The sequence below is a fragment of the Erythrolamprus reginae genome, chromosome 2 (assembly GCF_031021105.1).
Source record: "Erythrolamprus reginae isolate rEryReg1 chromosome 2, rEryReg1.hap1, whole genome shotgun sequence".
Taxonomy (NCBI): Eukaryota; Metazoa; Chordata; class Lepidosauria; order Squamata; family Dipsadidae; genus Erythrolamprus; species Erythrolamprus reginae.
This window is the reverse complement of record NC_091951.1, coordinates 171,543,117-171,558,639: the sequence shown is the minus strand read 5'-3', so window position 1 is coordinate 171,558,639 and position 15,523 is coordinate 171,543,117. Positions and strand designations below refer to the sequence as shown.

At 38.1% G+C, this 15,523-nt stretch overlaps 1 protein-coding gene across 6 annotated transcripts in view; it reads right to left on the bottom strand.

The window, feature by feature from the left end:
- The window catches only part of SPATS2 (spermatogenesis associated serine rich 2), an 82,266-nt gene that overhangs the window by 17,603 nt on the left and 49,140 nt on the right, over nt 1-15,523 (bottom strand). For 4 of the 6 annotated variants that reach the window (XM_070740420.1, XM_070740422.1, XM_070740423.1 and 1 more), the window contains 6 exons: nt 12,286-12,365; nt 11,003-11,111; nt 8,688-8,737; nt 6,191-6,452; nt 5,335-5,547; nt 3,316-3,451 (listed from right to left, as the gene is read on the bottom strand). In XM_070740420.1, coding sequence (XP_070596521.1) covers nt 3,316-3,451; nt 5,335-5,547; nt 6,191-6,452; nt 8,688-8,737; nt 11,003-11,111; nt 12,286-12,365 — 850 coding nt within the window. The remainder of the gene's footprint in view (nt 1-3,315; nt 3,452-5,334; nt 5,548-6,190; nt 6,453-8,687; nt 8,738-11,002; nt 11,112-12,285; nt 12,366-15,523) is intronic. The other 2 variants (XM_070740424.1, XM_070740425.1) reach the window with 1 other exon arrangement.

Below are 15,523 nucleotides of genomic sequence, written 5' to 3'. Positions count from 1 at the left end.
GATCTGGAATTAAGGGGTATTTGATTCTTTTCCCTTATCATGGTCAGATCATTTCCTACTGAGGTTAGACTTTAGGACGCTACTCCCTACCGCAAGGAGGTAGAGCCAATTAAGTGGTTCTGCCCGACACGTCTAATGGACCTTGAAGGGTTCCAGAAGGAGCTTGAGATGATACCGGACTCCGTTGTCCACAATCTGGCTGAGTTCCGGGTGGCTGCCTGGAATAGGGTGGCATCAGAGGCACTGGACCAGATTGCGCCTTTGCGACCTCTCCACAGTGATGGGTCCAGGAAAGCTCCCTGATTTACTGAGGAACTCCGGAAGATGAAGCACCAGAAGAAATGCTGGAGGACCAGTAACTCTGAGTCTGACCAAACACTTTTAAGAGCCTTTATTAGGACTTATTTAGTGGTGACAAGGGCGGCAAAATGCTCACATTTTTCTGCACTTATTGCATCCGCTGATTCACACCCAGCCACCCCATTTAGAGGGTCTCGTTCCCTCCTTAATGTAGGGGAAATGGAGGAGCCCCTGCGGAGTAGAGCTGAGGCATTTGCACAGTTTCTATTGGATAAAATTGCTCAGATTTAGATGGACGTGGACTCCGATTGGGCAAATCCGAGTCTCCGAGTCTATGGAGAGGGGCGGCATACAAATCTAATAAATAATAATAATAAAAATAATAATAATTCCAACCGAGATTACAGGGGTAGGTCTTAGTCCTATTATATGGGATGGGTTTGAGTTTGTGACTCCTGAGGATTGATGAGTCTGTGGGAGTAATGAGTTCCTCCACTTGTTTGTTGGACCTGTGCCTCTCTTGGCTGGTTTTGGCCAGCAGGGAGGGGACACAAGGCTGGTTTCAGGCTTTACTTAATGCGTCCTTGAGTGAGGCGTCCTTCCCGAAATCTTTAAAGGATGCGGTGGTGAGACCCCTTCTCAAGAAGCCTTCCTTGGATCCAGAAGAATTAAAGAACTTCCATCCAATCTCCAACATTCCATTTGTGGGAAAGATTATAGAGAAAGTGGTGGTACTTCAATTCCTACAGTCATTGGATGAAACAGATTATCTGGACCCTTGTCAATCTGGCTTCAGATCTGGTTATAGCATGGAAACTGCTTTGGTCACACTGATGGATGATCTCTGGCAAGCCCGAGATGGGGGTCATTCCTCTATCTTGGTGCTACTTGACCTCTCAGCAGCTTTCAATACCATTGACCATGGTATCCTTCTGGGACAACTAAGGGAGCTAAGGTTGGGAGGCACCATGCTGCGGTGGTTTTCCTCTTATCTCTCTGGTCATTCAGTCAGTGTTGGCAGGAGGACAGAGGTCAAACCCTAGACCCCTTTTCTGTGGCGTGCCTCAGGACTTGATCTTCTCTCCCCTCCTATTTAATATCTACATGAAACCACTGGTTGAAGTCATCTGATGTTTTGGGGTGAGGTACCAGCAATATGCTGATGATACCCAGTTGTATAACTCCACCCGACATCAGTTCAGTGAAGCAGTGGGCGTGATTTGCCGGTGCCTGGAAGCTGTGAGTCTGGGGTCAATGGGGCTCAGATGGGGGTCAACAGGCTCAGACCTAACCCAGACAAGACCGAGTGGCTGTGTGTACTGCCTCCTAAAGACTGTATCGACTCTCTATCCTTGGCTTGGGGGGGAGGGGGTTGTGTGTGTCACAATTTGGGTGTCCTCCTAGATCCCATAGCTAAGATTAGACCAACATCTAAAAGCTGTGGCTAAGGGGACCATTGCATGGGTTCATCTGATGCACCAATTGCAACCCTACTTTGATCAGGAGGTTCTCCGCACAGTCACTCATGCCCTTATCACCTCATGATTGGATTATTGCAATGCACTCTACATGGAGCTACCCCTAAAGAGCATTTGGAGACTACAATTGGTCCAGAATGCAGCCATGCAAGCGGTTGTGGATGCACCTAGGGACACTCATATTGCACCAATCCTCCGCGAGCTGCACTGGCTCCCTATTGGTCTCCGGGCTCAATTAAAGGTATTGGTTGTTACCTTTAAAGCCCTACATGGCTCAGGGCCAGGTCTTCTACCTCATAATTCCCAGTGACCAGTAAGATCTCATTAGAGCTGGTCTTCTCCAGGTCCCGTCAGCTAAACAGTGTTGGCTGGCCAGCCCACGGGAAATGACCTTCTCTGCGGCTGCCCCAGCTCTCTGGAACCAACTACCCCCTGATATATGGCCTGCCCCTCTCTATTGATCTTCCAGAAAGCATTGAAGGCCTGGCTTTTCCAGCAGGCTTGGGGCCATTGATCTCGCAATTTTATGAGGTCTGGCCTTAAATGATATGTATGTTTGTGATTTTTAACTCCTTTTTCTTAATCTTTTATGATGTTTTAAAATATATTTTGTATTTTATATCCTTTTGTAAGCCTCCCAGAGTCCTTCAGGAGTTGGGCAGCACAGAAAAACAATAAGTAAGTAAGTAAGTAAGTAAGTAAGTAAGTAAGTAAGTAAGTAAGTAAGTAAGGAAGGAAGGAAGGAAGGAAGGAAGGAAGTAAGGAAGTAAGGAAGTAAGTAAATAAATAAAAAATTCTATTTATTTGCTCAGATTTCAAACTAACTTTTTAAACTCACTTGGCATTAAGCAGGAATTGTTATTTATATCTGTTTCTTGTTCATTCTATAGCTTGTGAAAATTAGGAATCAAATTATTTTAATCACTGAAATGCAAATGCAATAGATTTCTCAACCATGATTAGGATTCATTACTAAAAGTGGTCAATGAAATCCTGCACGTACATACATACATACATACACAGAGTTTTTTTTATAAAATCTCATTTTTATAAGCCAGTTTCTAAAAAATGAGAACATATCAAGAACTACCATATGTTGCAATGCTATAGATTCCCTTTAAGGCATCTATTCTTAGTAACTTTGCATTCTTAAAATCCATGAGTTCCCTACATAAAGCCACCCATATACATAGCTGTTTTATTTGGGGGTAAAGTTGCTATTTGGAAATAGTTTGTACCCTAACATCATACAGTGCTACCAGAATCTGGTAGTCAGGTGTTATTATAGTTAAATTTATAGGTAAAAATTTATAGTTAAATTTTGCAATTTTTCACCCAAATTAAAAAAAATTCTCTATTTTTATAAAACACATGATTGCTATTGTGTGAGTCCAACTAATCATGATGTATATATACGCTCAGGCAAGGACTAGTTTGGTGAAGGAAAAAAGGGAAATTGGAAGGCATTGTTCTTAATTAAATCCTTTAAAATCATGTTCACTCTCGAATATACCAGATTTTTAGAGTATTAGCATACCAACTCTGCAGCTCTGCAAAGACGTGCTTCATTTTCTTAATGGAAGCGTCCATCTCCTCTTTAACCACAACCCGATATCGAGACAGTGACACGGTGCATCGCTGGAGGTCTTTTACAGATTTTTCAATATTGGAACCTATCCAAAAAGAGCACAATAAAGTGTCAGTATTCCTTGCAAATTTACCAATAATTATCAAAATTACAAATTACTTGGCATAAACTATTCGTTCATTACAAGAGAAAAGGGATTTCAAAGAAATCTGAATGCCACTTTGAATACCATTTCTTCCAAATATTTCTGCTAAATATTTACCAGAAAAAATATTCCAGGAATAAAATAGCAGCATTGAGTTATGAAGAGAAAATATCTAATTGTGAACAAAACTGTAAAGTTCACACTAAGATTGACTCTCCCCTTTACAATCAAATCTGCATGAAAAATGCCGTTTCTTCTAAAAGGGAAGATTTAAGGCTTAGGTACAGGTTGCAAAGGTTAGACTCTCTGCCGGCTATCTCCAAAAAAGCACATTTCCAAGCTTCTTTCTGTCACCAGAAATTACTGAAGTGCTCACTGTCTGCTAAGCTGCTTGTTATGGTCCTTGTTAAAGCAAAAAAAGCTGAAATGCTGCTGCCAAGAGGCAGATGTTCCTGCCTCCCCAAAACTGTGGATAATGACCATGTTTAGAATCAAGATTTTGAGGGTCTTATTTGCTGACAGGTGTAGAAGAGAAGAACAGAAAATAAAAGAAGGAAACAGCAAGGGCTGTTGCTTTTCATTTGTCCACCCAGGTCCATTGAACACCTGGCTCACATTGTGGAAAAAAAGCAGTGTGCAAAGCTGGGATAAGGAATATAATGATTACAAGGGAGAGCACACTTTTCTAAAACTGTGTTGCACATTACATATACAGAGTGAATCATTAAGCAATGCCAGCTAATTAAATAAACTAAGTCAACTAATTATCTTTTTATTTGTATATCCAGATGAGGGGAAAATGCAGTCTACAACCTGCCCAAAGAATACAATATTTATATTAAATAATTTACAATCTTTCAGTGCTCTTTGGTAAGTCAATTATAACCAGTTTCAAGTAACTCTACCTAATGTGCTCTGCAAATTGCTCCCCACTATTAATGCAATATACTGTATTATGTAAGAACTTTCTGCAACCCAAAGAGAAATAGATAAAGGAATTCAAATAGAACTGGAAAAAATATTGTGCCCAAGGAATGCATTTATTCCCAGAGCAAGCAGGTATTATACGATCAGGCTTGAACAACTGCTGCAATTTTGAATTTAGATCTAAGCATCCCTTGAAAAATAATTATAAAACTAAATGAGAATTATACAGTGGCAGCAATTAAACACTGAAATAGGCAAGATGAAGTAAATGATCAAGATCAGGGAGGAGAGGAAGTGGCAATCAATTTCCACAGGAGTCCACTCTTCATTTGCCAATCTCATAACATATTACAGTACTTTAGTTAGAGTTAAAAACGATAAAACCTCCCTAATGACAAATGATTTGTTGTTCAGAGCATATTAAAAGGTTATCAATAAGCATGTCAACAGAGAACAAGGATAATTACACTGCGATGCCTTGAATATTTATCTTCATCTTAATATTTATGTAAAATATATTCATATATTTGCACATTAAATATTCAGAGCAAAAATAACAACTTCAATTTTAGATTCCATTTAATTTAATCTTACTGTTTCCCCAAGGAATATCTGAAATGATAGATTAGGCTCTGTTTGCTTATCTCTGAAACAGCTGAAGGTTAGGCTGATCCGGTACATGGTTACCCAATGAACTTTATGACTCAGCAAGATTTGAACAGGATCAAAGTCCTGTACAATCCACCATAGTACAACAACTGAGATACACGCTGAAAATTGCAAGCTTTAGAGTTAAAACAAATGTCAACTGGCACCCTGTAATTATTTTGCAACAAAGCACTTGTTAGAAAAACTAAAAAGAGAACAGAATTATGTCACAGATCTGTAAATTCTACCTAGTTTTTTGTTTCCCGGGGGCACAGGGACCTCATCCAGCATTGCTAGGGATGAGGAAGCTGGAGACTGGGTGCTGGAAGCAGATCTGGAGAGTGGCTTGCCAGCATTTCTCAATTCAGGTTGCACTCTGAGGGACTGGGTATTCTGGGAAGACCGCGTGCTTGCAGATTTTGGACTCAAGTTGGTTATTCCATTTTCAAACTGTAAAAATGCTAAGGGAGGGAAAAAAGAGTTACTCTAAACTTCCCACACCATAAAATAACATAGAAAAGAACAATAGGATAAAGAATTTTATATAGACTGGAATGCCAAATTACGTTTCTAGGGTGTCTACAAAATAGTGTATGGTGAACATCTATCTACCTAGAATTTACATCAGGGCTTGTGAACTACGGCAACTTTATGGCCTATAAGCTTCAATTCCCAGAATGTCTCTCTGGCTCAGGAATTCTGGGAATTGAAGTCGACAGGTTGTAAAGTGGGCGTAGTTGCCTTCTCCTGGTTTACATGGTACCCAATTTTCCATTTACTGCCCATGCAATCTACGGATTTCCAAATCAGATTACATAATTAAGTACAAATTCCAGTTATCTAGTGTTATTACTGCCATGGTCATGCTGCTTTCATTTCTACCTCTTTCCTCCTCTGGAAACCTGGGAAGAGTCAAAGTAATGTGAAAAATAAAGATTATCTTCTTCTGTGGCAACTACTGAATAGCAGGAAGGAAACTATAATTGTTTGTTTATTAAATAATGAAATGTGGCAGAAGGCACTACACAAGCAGAATGGAAGAAGAAAGCTTTTCTGACTTATACAGAGTTTCTGATTTTCATAGTAATTCAACAGAGAACTAACCGGCCCCATCAGGAGTCTCAGGCGTAGCAGGCTCACTCTCCTCCAGCTCTCTGGCATCAATGGAAAGTGTTTCCAAGCCTTCACTGAGTGAATCCACAGACTCTGTGTCATTGGCCAAACCATTGACGTGGTAACCGTTAATCCCGCCCTTCTCTGATGAAACCGCAGACTGTTCTTCTTCAGTGGCCGCTGGCTTGCTGGAGTCAGGAAGGTTGGCACTTGATTCTGCGGGGGTTTTTGATTTGGTCTTCTTCTTTTTGTTCTAGAATTAAGACACCAACATTATGAGAGACGAAACTAAGCTTGATTCCTGGTATGAAATGGAATATTATTACTATTGCCTGAATATAAAAGAATTACATTCTTCAGCAGTTAGAACTTAGGGAGAACATCCCTTAGATGTGAGATGGGTTTATTTAGCCAGAACTGACAGACTTTGATATTAATGAAATTCAAGTGTGCAATGTGTAGCAGCCATTTATGGAGAAAGACTGTGGCTCTAAGGCAGGGCTGTCAAACTTAAAGCCAGCAGACCAGATGCATCACATGCTAGTCACATCCGCACCCAGTTTAGCATAGGGGAAAAAAATCCCAATATAGAAATATAGAAAATTAATGGCAGAAATAGACCCCATGGTCCATCTAGTCTGCCCTTATACTATTTCCTGTATTTTATCTTAGGATGGATATATGTTTATCCCAGGCATGTTTAAATTCAGTTACTGTGGATTTACCAACCACGTCTGCTGGAAGTTTGTTCCAAGGATCTACTACTCTTTCAGTAAAATAATATTTTCTCATATTGCTTTTGATCCTTCCCCCAACTAACTTCAGATTGTGTCCCCTTGTTCTTGTGTTCACTTTCCTATTAAAAACACTTGCCTCCTGAACTTTATTTAACCCATTAACATATTTAAATGTTTCGATCATTTTACCCCTTTCCCTTCTGTCCTCCAGACTATACAGATTGAGTTCATTAAGTCTTTCCTGATAAGTTTCATGCTTAAGACCTTCCACCATTTTTGTAGTCCATCTTTAGACCTGTTCAATTTTATCAATATCTTTTTGTAGGTGACAATGTTATGTGACAATGCTGTGATGATGCAACTTTGACCACCCCTGCTTTAAGGGATGTTAAAAATGCAGTGTTTTATCCCAAATTAATATGAAAGATTGACTCTTCTCAGAAATACGCACGTTCCACAATTCCACACAAATACAGGAAAAAATATGCCTTTTGCAATCTTAGAAGACAGGACAATTTTAGAGTCACATTTCAAATAGTTAATGGGCAAGACCTTACCATCACACATCTCTTTAAGCCTTCCACTTTACTAAAAGGAGCAGAATGAAAAAGAATCTATATAGAAGATGGTAAATGTTCCTGCATTTACCTGGGCTTTCCACAGACAGGGACAAAGATGGAAAATGCTTGCCAGGTGAGATCTTGTTCTAACCCAGCAGAGGTCTTATATGCCATATATTCAGTGTTCCTGGGAAATCCCACCTGATGTTACAGAATGCGCTAAAAGCCTAATCAAGACCTGGACATTTTTTTGCTTCTTTTCCCCTTCCCCAGAGGACTTTTTTAAAAAGTCATTCCCTCTTACTTAAACTAGTTGCATTACCTCAGTTATGCCACATGACACATAACAGGAGCTAATGGGCCATGACTGGGGATTGGCTATGGATCCCTGCTGTAAGGCTGACCTTCAGCATAAATTAAATTTAATGCTGCCAATGTGAGGATTAATAAAGGAAAGGCTGCTAATGTCTACATACACAGTTGGCAATGAGTTTCAAATGTCCCCCTTCAAGGGCTCTCTCTCTCTCTTTCATTGGGGTAGTCAAGCTTTTGGGTCTAGTAGAATTTCTAGAAATTCTGTTGGAATTTCTAGATTGTGTTGCGGGGACTTAACAGCAGGCTGAAGATCCCTGGCCATAGTATTAAATAAAAAAAAATAAAACTGAATACTCTTACTCTTTACAAAATGACAGCAAGAGCGGAAACATCTGGCCACAAAACATCATTTATCAGAAGATAAACAGATGAAATTGGTCGTTCATACTCTCAGTTCTTATACCTTGATTTACTTTTGTACTTTTTTCCTAATTATTTGGGCACACTTCTAACCAAATCAATCAACTATAGCCATAACAGTTTTCATCTTCTAAGAAAGCATTTAGGATTTATTGGTAAATTTAGATCATGCAAGTACTCTGTTTATATAGCAGACTCCTTTTTTAAAAAAAGTATTAAAGGAAAAATGGGTATGGAGCCTCAAAGATACTAACTGAAGATCCTATAGGTGCTTTGGAACTTATAAATGGTTTACTGGGGATGCCAACGCTACACCCTTAGTGGAGGAGGGAGGACCTAGGAATGAGGAACTGAAGTCTCTGAAATATCTGTCATGAAGTTCAGAGATAATAACTAACAGCCGCATTATAATTCAGTAACATATCAAAGCAAGCTTAAACCCAAACCACGACTAACCTTTTTCTTGCCAGTTACTGTCCATTCTTTCAACACTGCAGTAGCACTACCTTTTTGGAAAAAAGAACCCCACATAATTACTAGAGTTTGTGTGCTCCTTAGTTATGCAAAACAATAGGAAAACGTAAAGGTACATGAATGGAATATCATACAGTAAGTTTATATCACTGATAGCAAAAAATGGCATAAAGATAGAAAAAATATGAATTTATTTTCTGGCCAGAAGATAGAAGACAGTGTATTTTGTTTTTATTATTTTAAAAAGTGGTTGTGGTTCTTAAGGGAAGACCAGGATATGCCACTGAAGTGTGAAATCTTTTACATTTATCTTAAAAATAAATATATTAACAAAATGCTTACAAATATGTAAATATATTCTTGGGCAGTTTGGTGTGGTGGCACTGTGATTAGAATGTAGTACTGCAGGCTACTTTTGCTGACTGCCGGCAGTTTGAATCTCACCAGGCTCGAGGTTGACTCACCCTTCCATCCTTCCGAGGTTGGTAAAATGAGGACAGGACCCAGATTGTTGGAGGCAATAGGCTGTCTCTGTAAACTGCTTAGAGAGTGCTGTAAAGCACTGTGAAGCAGTAAATAAGTCTAAGTGTTACTGCTATCATGGTGAGTCCTGAATTGTTTGGAGTGGTTGGAATTTAAAACATAAAAGCTGAAGAATATTGGTCAACAAGACATTAAGTAAAAGCTAAGTTGCTAAATAGGATACAATTTAGACAGTGGTTTTGCATCATAGTGACATGGTTTTAGGATTTCTATGCTTCATAGAAGACTATTTATTGAAACCAAAAGCCAATAAAAGCAGCATCCTTACAAAGTTTCTGAAATCATCTTTGCAATTAATTTTAGTACCTAATGAAAGGCAATAATCCATTAGTTCGTTTCAGTACAGAACAATCTCAGAAAAAAATGCTAGGCCCTGAAATGTAGAATTCTAGGTTTAACCAGAAAGTCTTGTTTTCATGAGTCTGAAATAGATTGTGAAAGAAGTCATAGGATTAAGCCACATTTAGAATAAAGAATGAAACCTTTTCTTAAAGGTATGAAAAAGGTTTATATTGTTTAGAAAAGAAAAATGCACAATACCTTCTGGGCTAAGGGCACACAACAATAAAAAGTGGTGTGTTAAATCACCTCAAAAAACGTTAATTTCATTTTTATTTAGGATAGTATGTTACTGCCATGTTTCCCCCTTTCTGTTAGAATTAAAATGATAGTCTAATAACAACCTCTGGTATCTCTGGGGCAACACTTAAGAGCTTCCAAAGGTAGCATATAACCTGCCTTTGTAATTGCTAAGTAGTTCTTCATTAAGTTTCTCACTAAGCAAGGAAAATTTCAGTTTCCATGAGTTCCCATGAACATGCATGAGTTATGGAGAAAACTTGTGAATGTGCTTTGCTACTGAAGAACATAGAACTCAATGTCTAAAGCGGAATTTTAACCAAGCGCACTGCTTATTTCTCTTCACTCCAGCAGCCATTATTATTCTTCAATAACAAAAGTAGAGTTTTGAAATTTTCTAATAAAAAGGGCAGAGATTTTCTATTTCCTTCATAACTACCGTATTTTTCGGTGTATAAGAAACACCCTTTTCCTCCCTAAAAGCAGGTGATAATTTGGGTGCATCTTATACTCTGAATGTAGATTCCCCCCCCAAGCCATAATTAGCTGCTAACGATCTTCCCAGCTCTTACCTTGCAGGCTCTTTCATCGTTTCTCTCTGCAAAGAATGTTTTCCAAGCCCTAAGTCTTTGCAGGGGGGTTTTCCCCATTACTTTAACTTGCTCTGAATAAGTTTCTTTCCAGCCCTAACCAGGTGCTAATGATGTTCCCAGCTCTTACTGGCTAGCAACTTCTTTCATTGTTACTCTCTCAGAATAAAAAAAAAATTAAGCCCTTAATCAGGAGATAAAATAATGTGTTGAAGCTGACCAGACTAAGGACACTGGCCAGATGAATATCTGGTAAGCAGATTCTTTTCCCTATTTTCCTCCCCCAAAACTAAGGTGCATCTTATACTCCGAAAAACACAGTAATCTTGATGTAGAGAAATTAAGTATTATATATTCCAAGTATCATATAAAAGAAATGTCCTGTGCCTTAACTTACCTGTCTTGAAACACCACAGTATCAGAGAATGAAAGAATGTATAAATACATTTTAATAACTATTTAGTATTATGTAATTATATTATAGTAAGATTGCATGTTAAATGACAACCCATTACTTTTTCCCCATGTTTATTTTTTTGAGGCCTGCCAAAAAACATTTCAGATAGGAACTAAGTACGAACTTACCTTCCATGAAAGCCTGTACAGTTCGATCTACACAATTATCAAAGTGTTGCAGGACTAGGATAATCTCATTGTTGCTGTGGTTAGGGACTATGGCTCTCACAGCACTAATCTAGAAAAATGAGATAGGCAGGTCACAGGTTAGCCATTTACTTCCCAGACAAATATGTGCAACTGCCAACACATGAGCAAAATTAGGTTTCTGTTCTCCTAAATTGAAGTCACTTTCGTTTTTACTCTGGGAACAGCCCATTCATTTTTCCTCTGGCAGCCTGTGTGTGGCGTTAAACCCATTTCAAGCACTGACACTCAAGCTGCAAGCAATATGAGCTCAACAGCATGAGTAAAGCCTCCCAGCTTCCACTGGTTAAGATGTCACTAAAAAGCAAATATTATGACTCAATATGCTCTGAAACAGTCTGACCAGAAAAGCTTGTCCCCAAATCAATAACAACTTAAAAAAGAAGAGGAAAAATAAATGTTCAGCCATGAGACAACAAGAGGCCGCACAAGAAGCAATGGATGGAAATTAATAAAGGAGAGAAGCAACCTAGAATGAAGGAGAAATTTCCTGATAGCTAGAACAATTAATCAGCGGAATAGCTTGCCACCGGAAGTTGTAAATGCTCCAACACTGGAAGTTTTAAAGAAGAGGTTAGACCAGTGTTTCCCAACTTTGGCAACTTGAAGATATCTGGACTTCAACTCCCAGAATTCCCCAGCCAATTCTGGGAGTTGAAGTTGATGTTTATGTTGATATTTATTAGATTTGTATGCCGCCCCTCTCCGAAGACTCGGGGCAGCTCACAACAGTAATAAAAACAATATAGTAGTGGAACAAATCTAATATTAAAAAACATATAAAACCCTATCATTATTTTAAAAACCAAACAGCACATTCATACCAAACATAAAACAAAGTATAAAAAAGTCCAAATATCTTCAAGTTGCCAAGGTTGGGAAACACTGGGTTAGACAACCATTTATCTTAAAGGGTATAGGGTCTTCAGCCTGAGCAGGGGGTTGGACTAGATTACCTCCAAGGTCCCTTCCAACTCTGTTACTCTGAGACAAGCTATATGTCAATCAATGGTTGCAATTGTGGAAGATACCATTTCCAACAGTAAAAGGGTCACAAGAAAAGTTAAGACCTTATTGTAAATTGAAATTTTTTCTGTATGCTCTAATTCATATTTTAAGAGAGTCATCATACTTTCTGACTTTCAAAACAGTGTTATGCTATATTTTCAGCTCTTAATGAAGTAACTGTTAAGATATTACTTTACCTTCTCTTTCATATTTTCAAAGGTACCTCCTTGGGCCATCACGGTATTTGACTGCACATCAAAAATAAATCCTGACAAATCTGAAGAATCAGAAAGAGATGAATGTTCAGAATGAGAAGCAGCAACAAGGAAGAAATTTAAGTTCAGAGAGTAGCTGCAGCTATAGACTGTCCTGGGCAGAGTCGTATAAATATAGGCTGAAAATTATGCTATAACAACTCATCCAATCCCTGAAAGCAATAACTTGCAGGCACACCCCCTTGGGAGAGGCAGAAAGCGTATCAGTTTCACCTGTTGAACACTACAGCATTAGTGCATACTTTTTTGGAGCAAGCTTCTAAAATGAACAGTTCTGGCAATATTGCAAAACTAGTCAAATATTAAAATGGGCACTAGAAAAGTATCAGCTGAATAGTTTTCAAAGTCAGAAATTCAAACTTCTAGGTCCCGAGGCATACTGAAGTTGTTCTTAGTGTCTTTCACTAGATTCTATATAATTTTCAGTGTAATTCTATTTTTAGACCACAATTATAGCAAGCTGTGTTTCCTGCTAGCTGTAAACATTTCTTGGCTATTCTATGTTCCAAGGCTGATTAGTCATTAGTTGATTGTTTGGGAAAAACTCATCCTCCAATGCTGATATAGCTGAGGCCATTGTTAATAGCAGTGAGGAATCATTTCTTATTTTCAAGATTGCTGGATAAAACTGACTGGGATTTTAACTGACTTCCACTGATTCCATACCCAATGTTATGCTCTTCCCAGCTCACAAAAATAATGTTATATAGCAGAAGAACAAATTTTACCCCTGAGATAAAGATACCCTTCTCTACCTCAAAGGTGGTGCTGCCCCTTTCAAGTAAGATCAGAATTCAATATTTAAAGCACTCAACTGAAATCCACTATCTTTGATTGAAACTCATAGCTGGAATATCAGATTGACCCTGTAGTTTATCAAGAGACACACCAGTTCTGTTTCTTTCCTAACCCTTTTATTTTGGGGAATATGTTGAAATTCTTCTACATTAGCCACCTAAAAGAAAAACTCCCAGAAGAATCACAAAAGCAATGAATGAATGAAAATCTTTTTCAAATTGGCAACATAGAATCAATTATGGCAACTGAGTCAATTTCAACACAATAAATACATTTTTTTCCCCTACTCATTGCTAATACAAAAAATAAGGTACCAAATCTACAAACAAGAATCCACTTCAGTTTCAAGACTTTACTTAATTTATTTATTTGTCTATTAGATTTGTATGCCGCCCTTCTCTGAAGACTCAGGGTGGCTCACAAGATACAATATAAACAATGGGTACAACAAATCTAATTAATTAAGAATTACAAACTAAAATCCCAATATATTAAAATCAGTCAGCCAATTCAGTCACAACCACACATCACATTTAGCGACATAACTGAGTCTTAATGTTGAATATTGCCTCTCTCTTCTGGTTATATAAAATACAGGATTTCTGTAATGCATTATTAGGTCTACTAGTTAATTTTTCACGAAAAATGATTAGATATTCTGCTTTGATACATGCCACCAAATAAGGATATTACAGATCTATCCTTTTATCGGTTTTAGATCTAGCAGCGCGTTTCTTGATGACTTAAATATCTAGTTCTTGATACAGAAATCAGTAGTAGTACAGCAAATGTAACTTGAGATATTTTATCTGAAAATTCTTTAAAGTCCCCAGATCTAAAATTCAAAGTTCAACCAGGAAGTTGCATTGGCATCCCTCAAAAGCCCATGGTATCATGCTCTGGACTCCCCAGAGCATGAAGCCTGAGTAGGTTAGTATGGATGATGGACTGTTACCCAAGCAGCAGATTCCCCCCTTTCCACATCCCTGAAATAATCCAATGGAATGGCAAAAGCCAATACGATTGGTTACAGGAGTTATCAGAACGTGGCTGTACACAGTCACGAACTGCTTCTGGGACTCCGGCTCTGGATTTTGCCTCAAGGTTTACTCCTGAAGCCTTTTCCAATGATGTCATCTTTCGTGTCTTGCCGTGCTCTTAGTGTACCACATCGCTAAGTAAGGAAGTAAACATGCAATATTCACTTTTCTTTCAATGGTTATTCAGAGATGCATTAGTTTGATGTCTCTTTTAATTTTAACAGACATTGCTCTGTCTTTTGAATTGCATGAGGAATTCAGTGAAATATTGCATGAGGAATAATGGAATATTAATTTGCATAATGCCTTTATTCTCTCCAATAACGACTTGAGGTAGTATTTTTCTTTTATAAATAAATGGTTGAAAAGGCAGTTTGGGGGAATCAATTACTTGTTCATCTTAGATCATTAAAAAAAAATCTCAGCTTGTTTGCTAACATTGATTTAACAGTCCTCTTTTCACAAAAATACATTTGCACCATAATGACTACAAAATAAAGAGGTCAAGCATATAGTTTATTGCTTTAAAAACAGGGGTTTCCACCCTTGGCAACTTTAAGACTTGTTGATTTCAACTTCCAGAATTCCCCAGCCAGGCACAACACTCTCTTTATTAGATAAGCATATGCAGTCAGTTACCACAAGTAATTCACATTCAGATTATCATTCAATCATGTTTCCTAAATACTAAAATAATTATTAAAATAACTAAAATACTGGAAACAATCTATTCACCATAGCAACAATATATTTGTTAGGTTGCTGACTGCATTCAAGTAACCAATTATTCTGACACTATTTTAGTAAATAAACCTTAAGAAATAATTGGTGTTAGCAAGAATTCAGTCAGCTGTTCCAAAGCCTTCTTCTCAAGCTCCTTAAGATGAAACCCCCAAATGGAATCTTCTACCAATAATAATGCCATCATTATTGCCATACTTATAATAATGCCACACTTGGAATACTGCATTCAATTTTGGTCGCCATGATGTTAAAAAGATGTTGAGATTCTAAATAGAGTGCAGAGAAGAGCAACAAAGAGGATTAGGGAACTAGAGGCTAAAATATATGAAGAACGGTTGCAGGAACTGGATATTTCTAGTTTAATTAAAAGAAGGACTAGGGGAGACATGATAGCTGTGTTCCAATAACTAAGGGGTTGCCACAAAGAAGAGAGAGTCAAACTATTCTCCAAAGAACCTGAGGGTAGGACAAGAAGCAATGGGTAGAAACTAACAAGGAGAGAAGCAACTTAGAATTAAGGGGAAATTCCTAATGGTTAGAACAATTAATTAGTGGAACAACTTGCTTCCAGAAGTTGT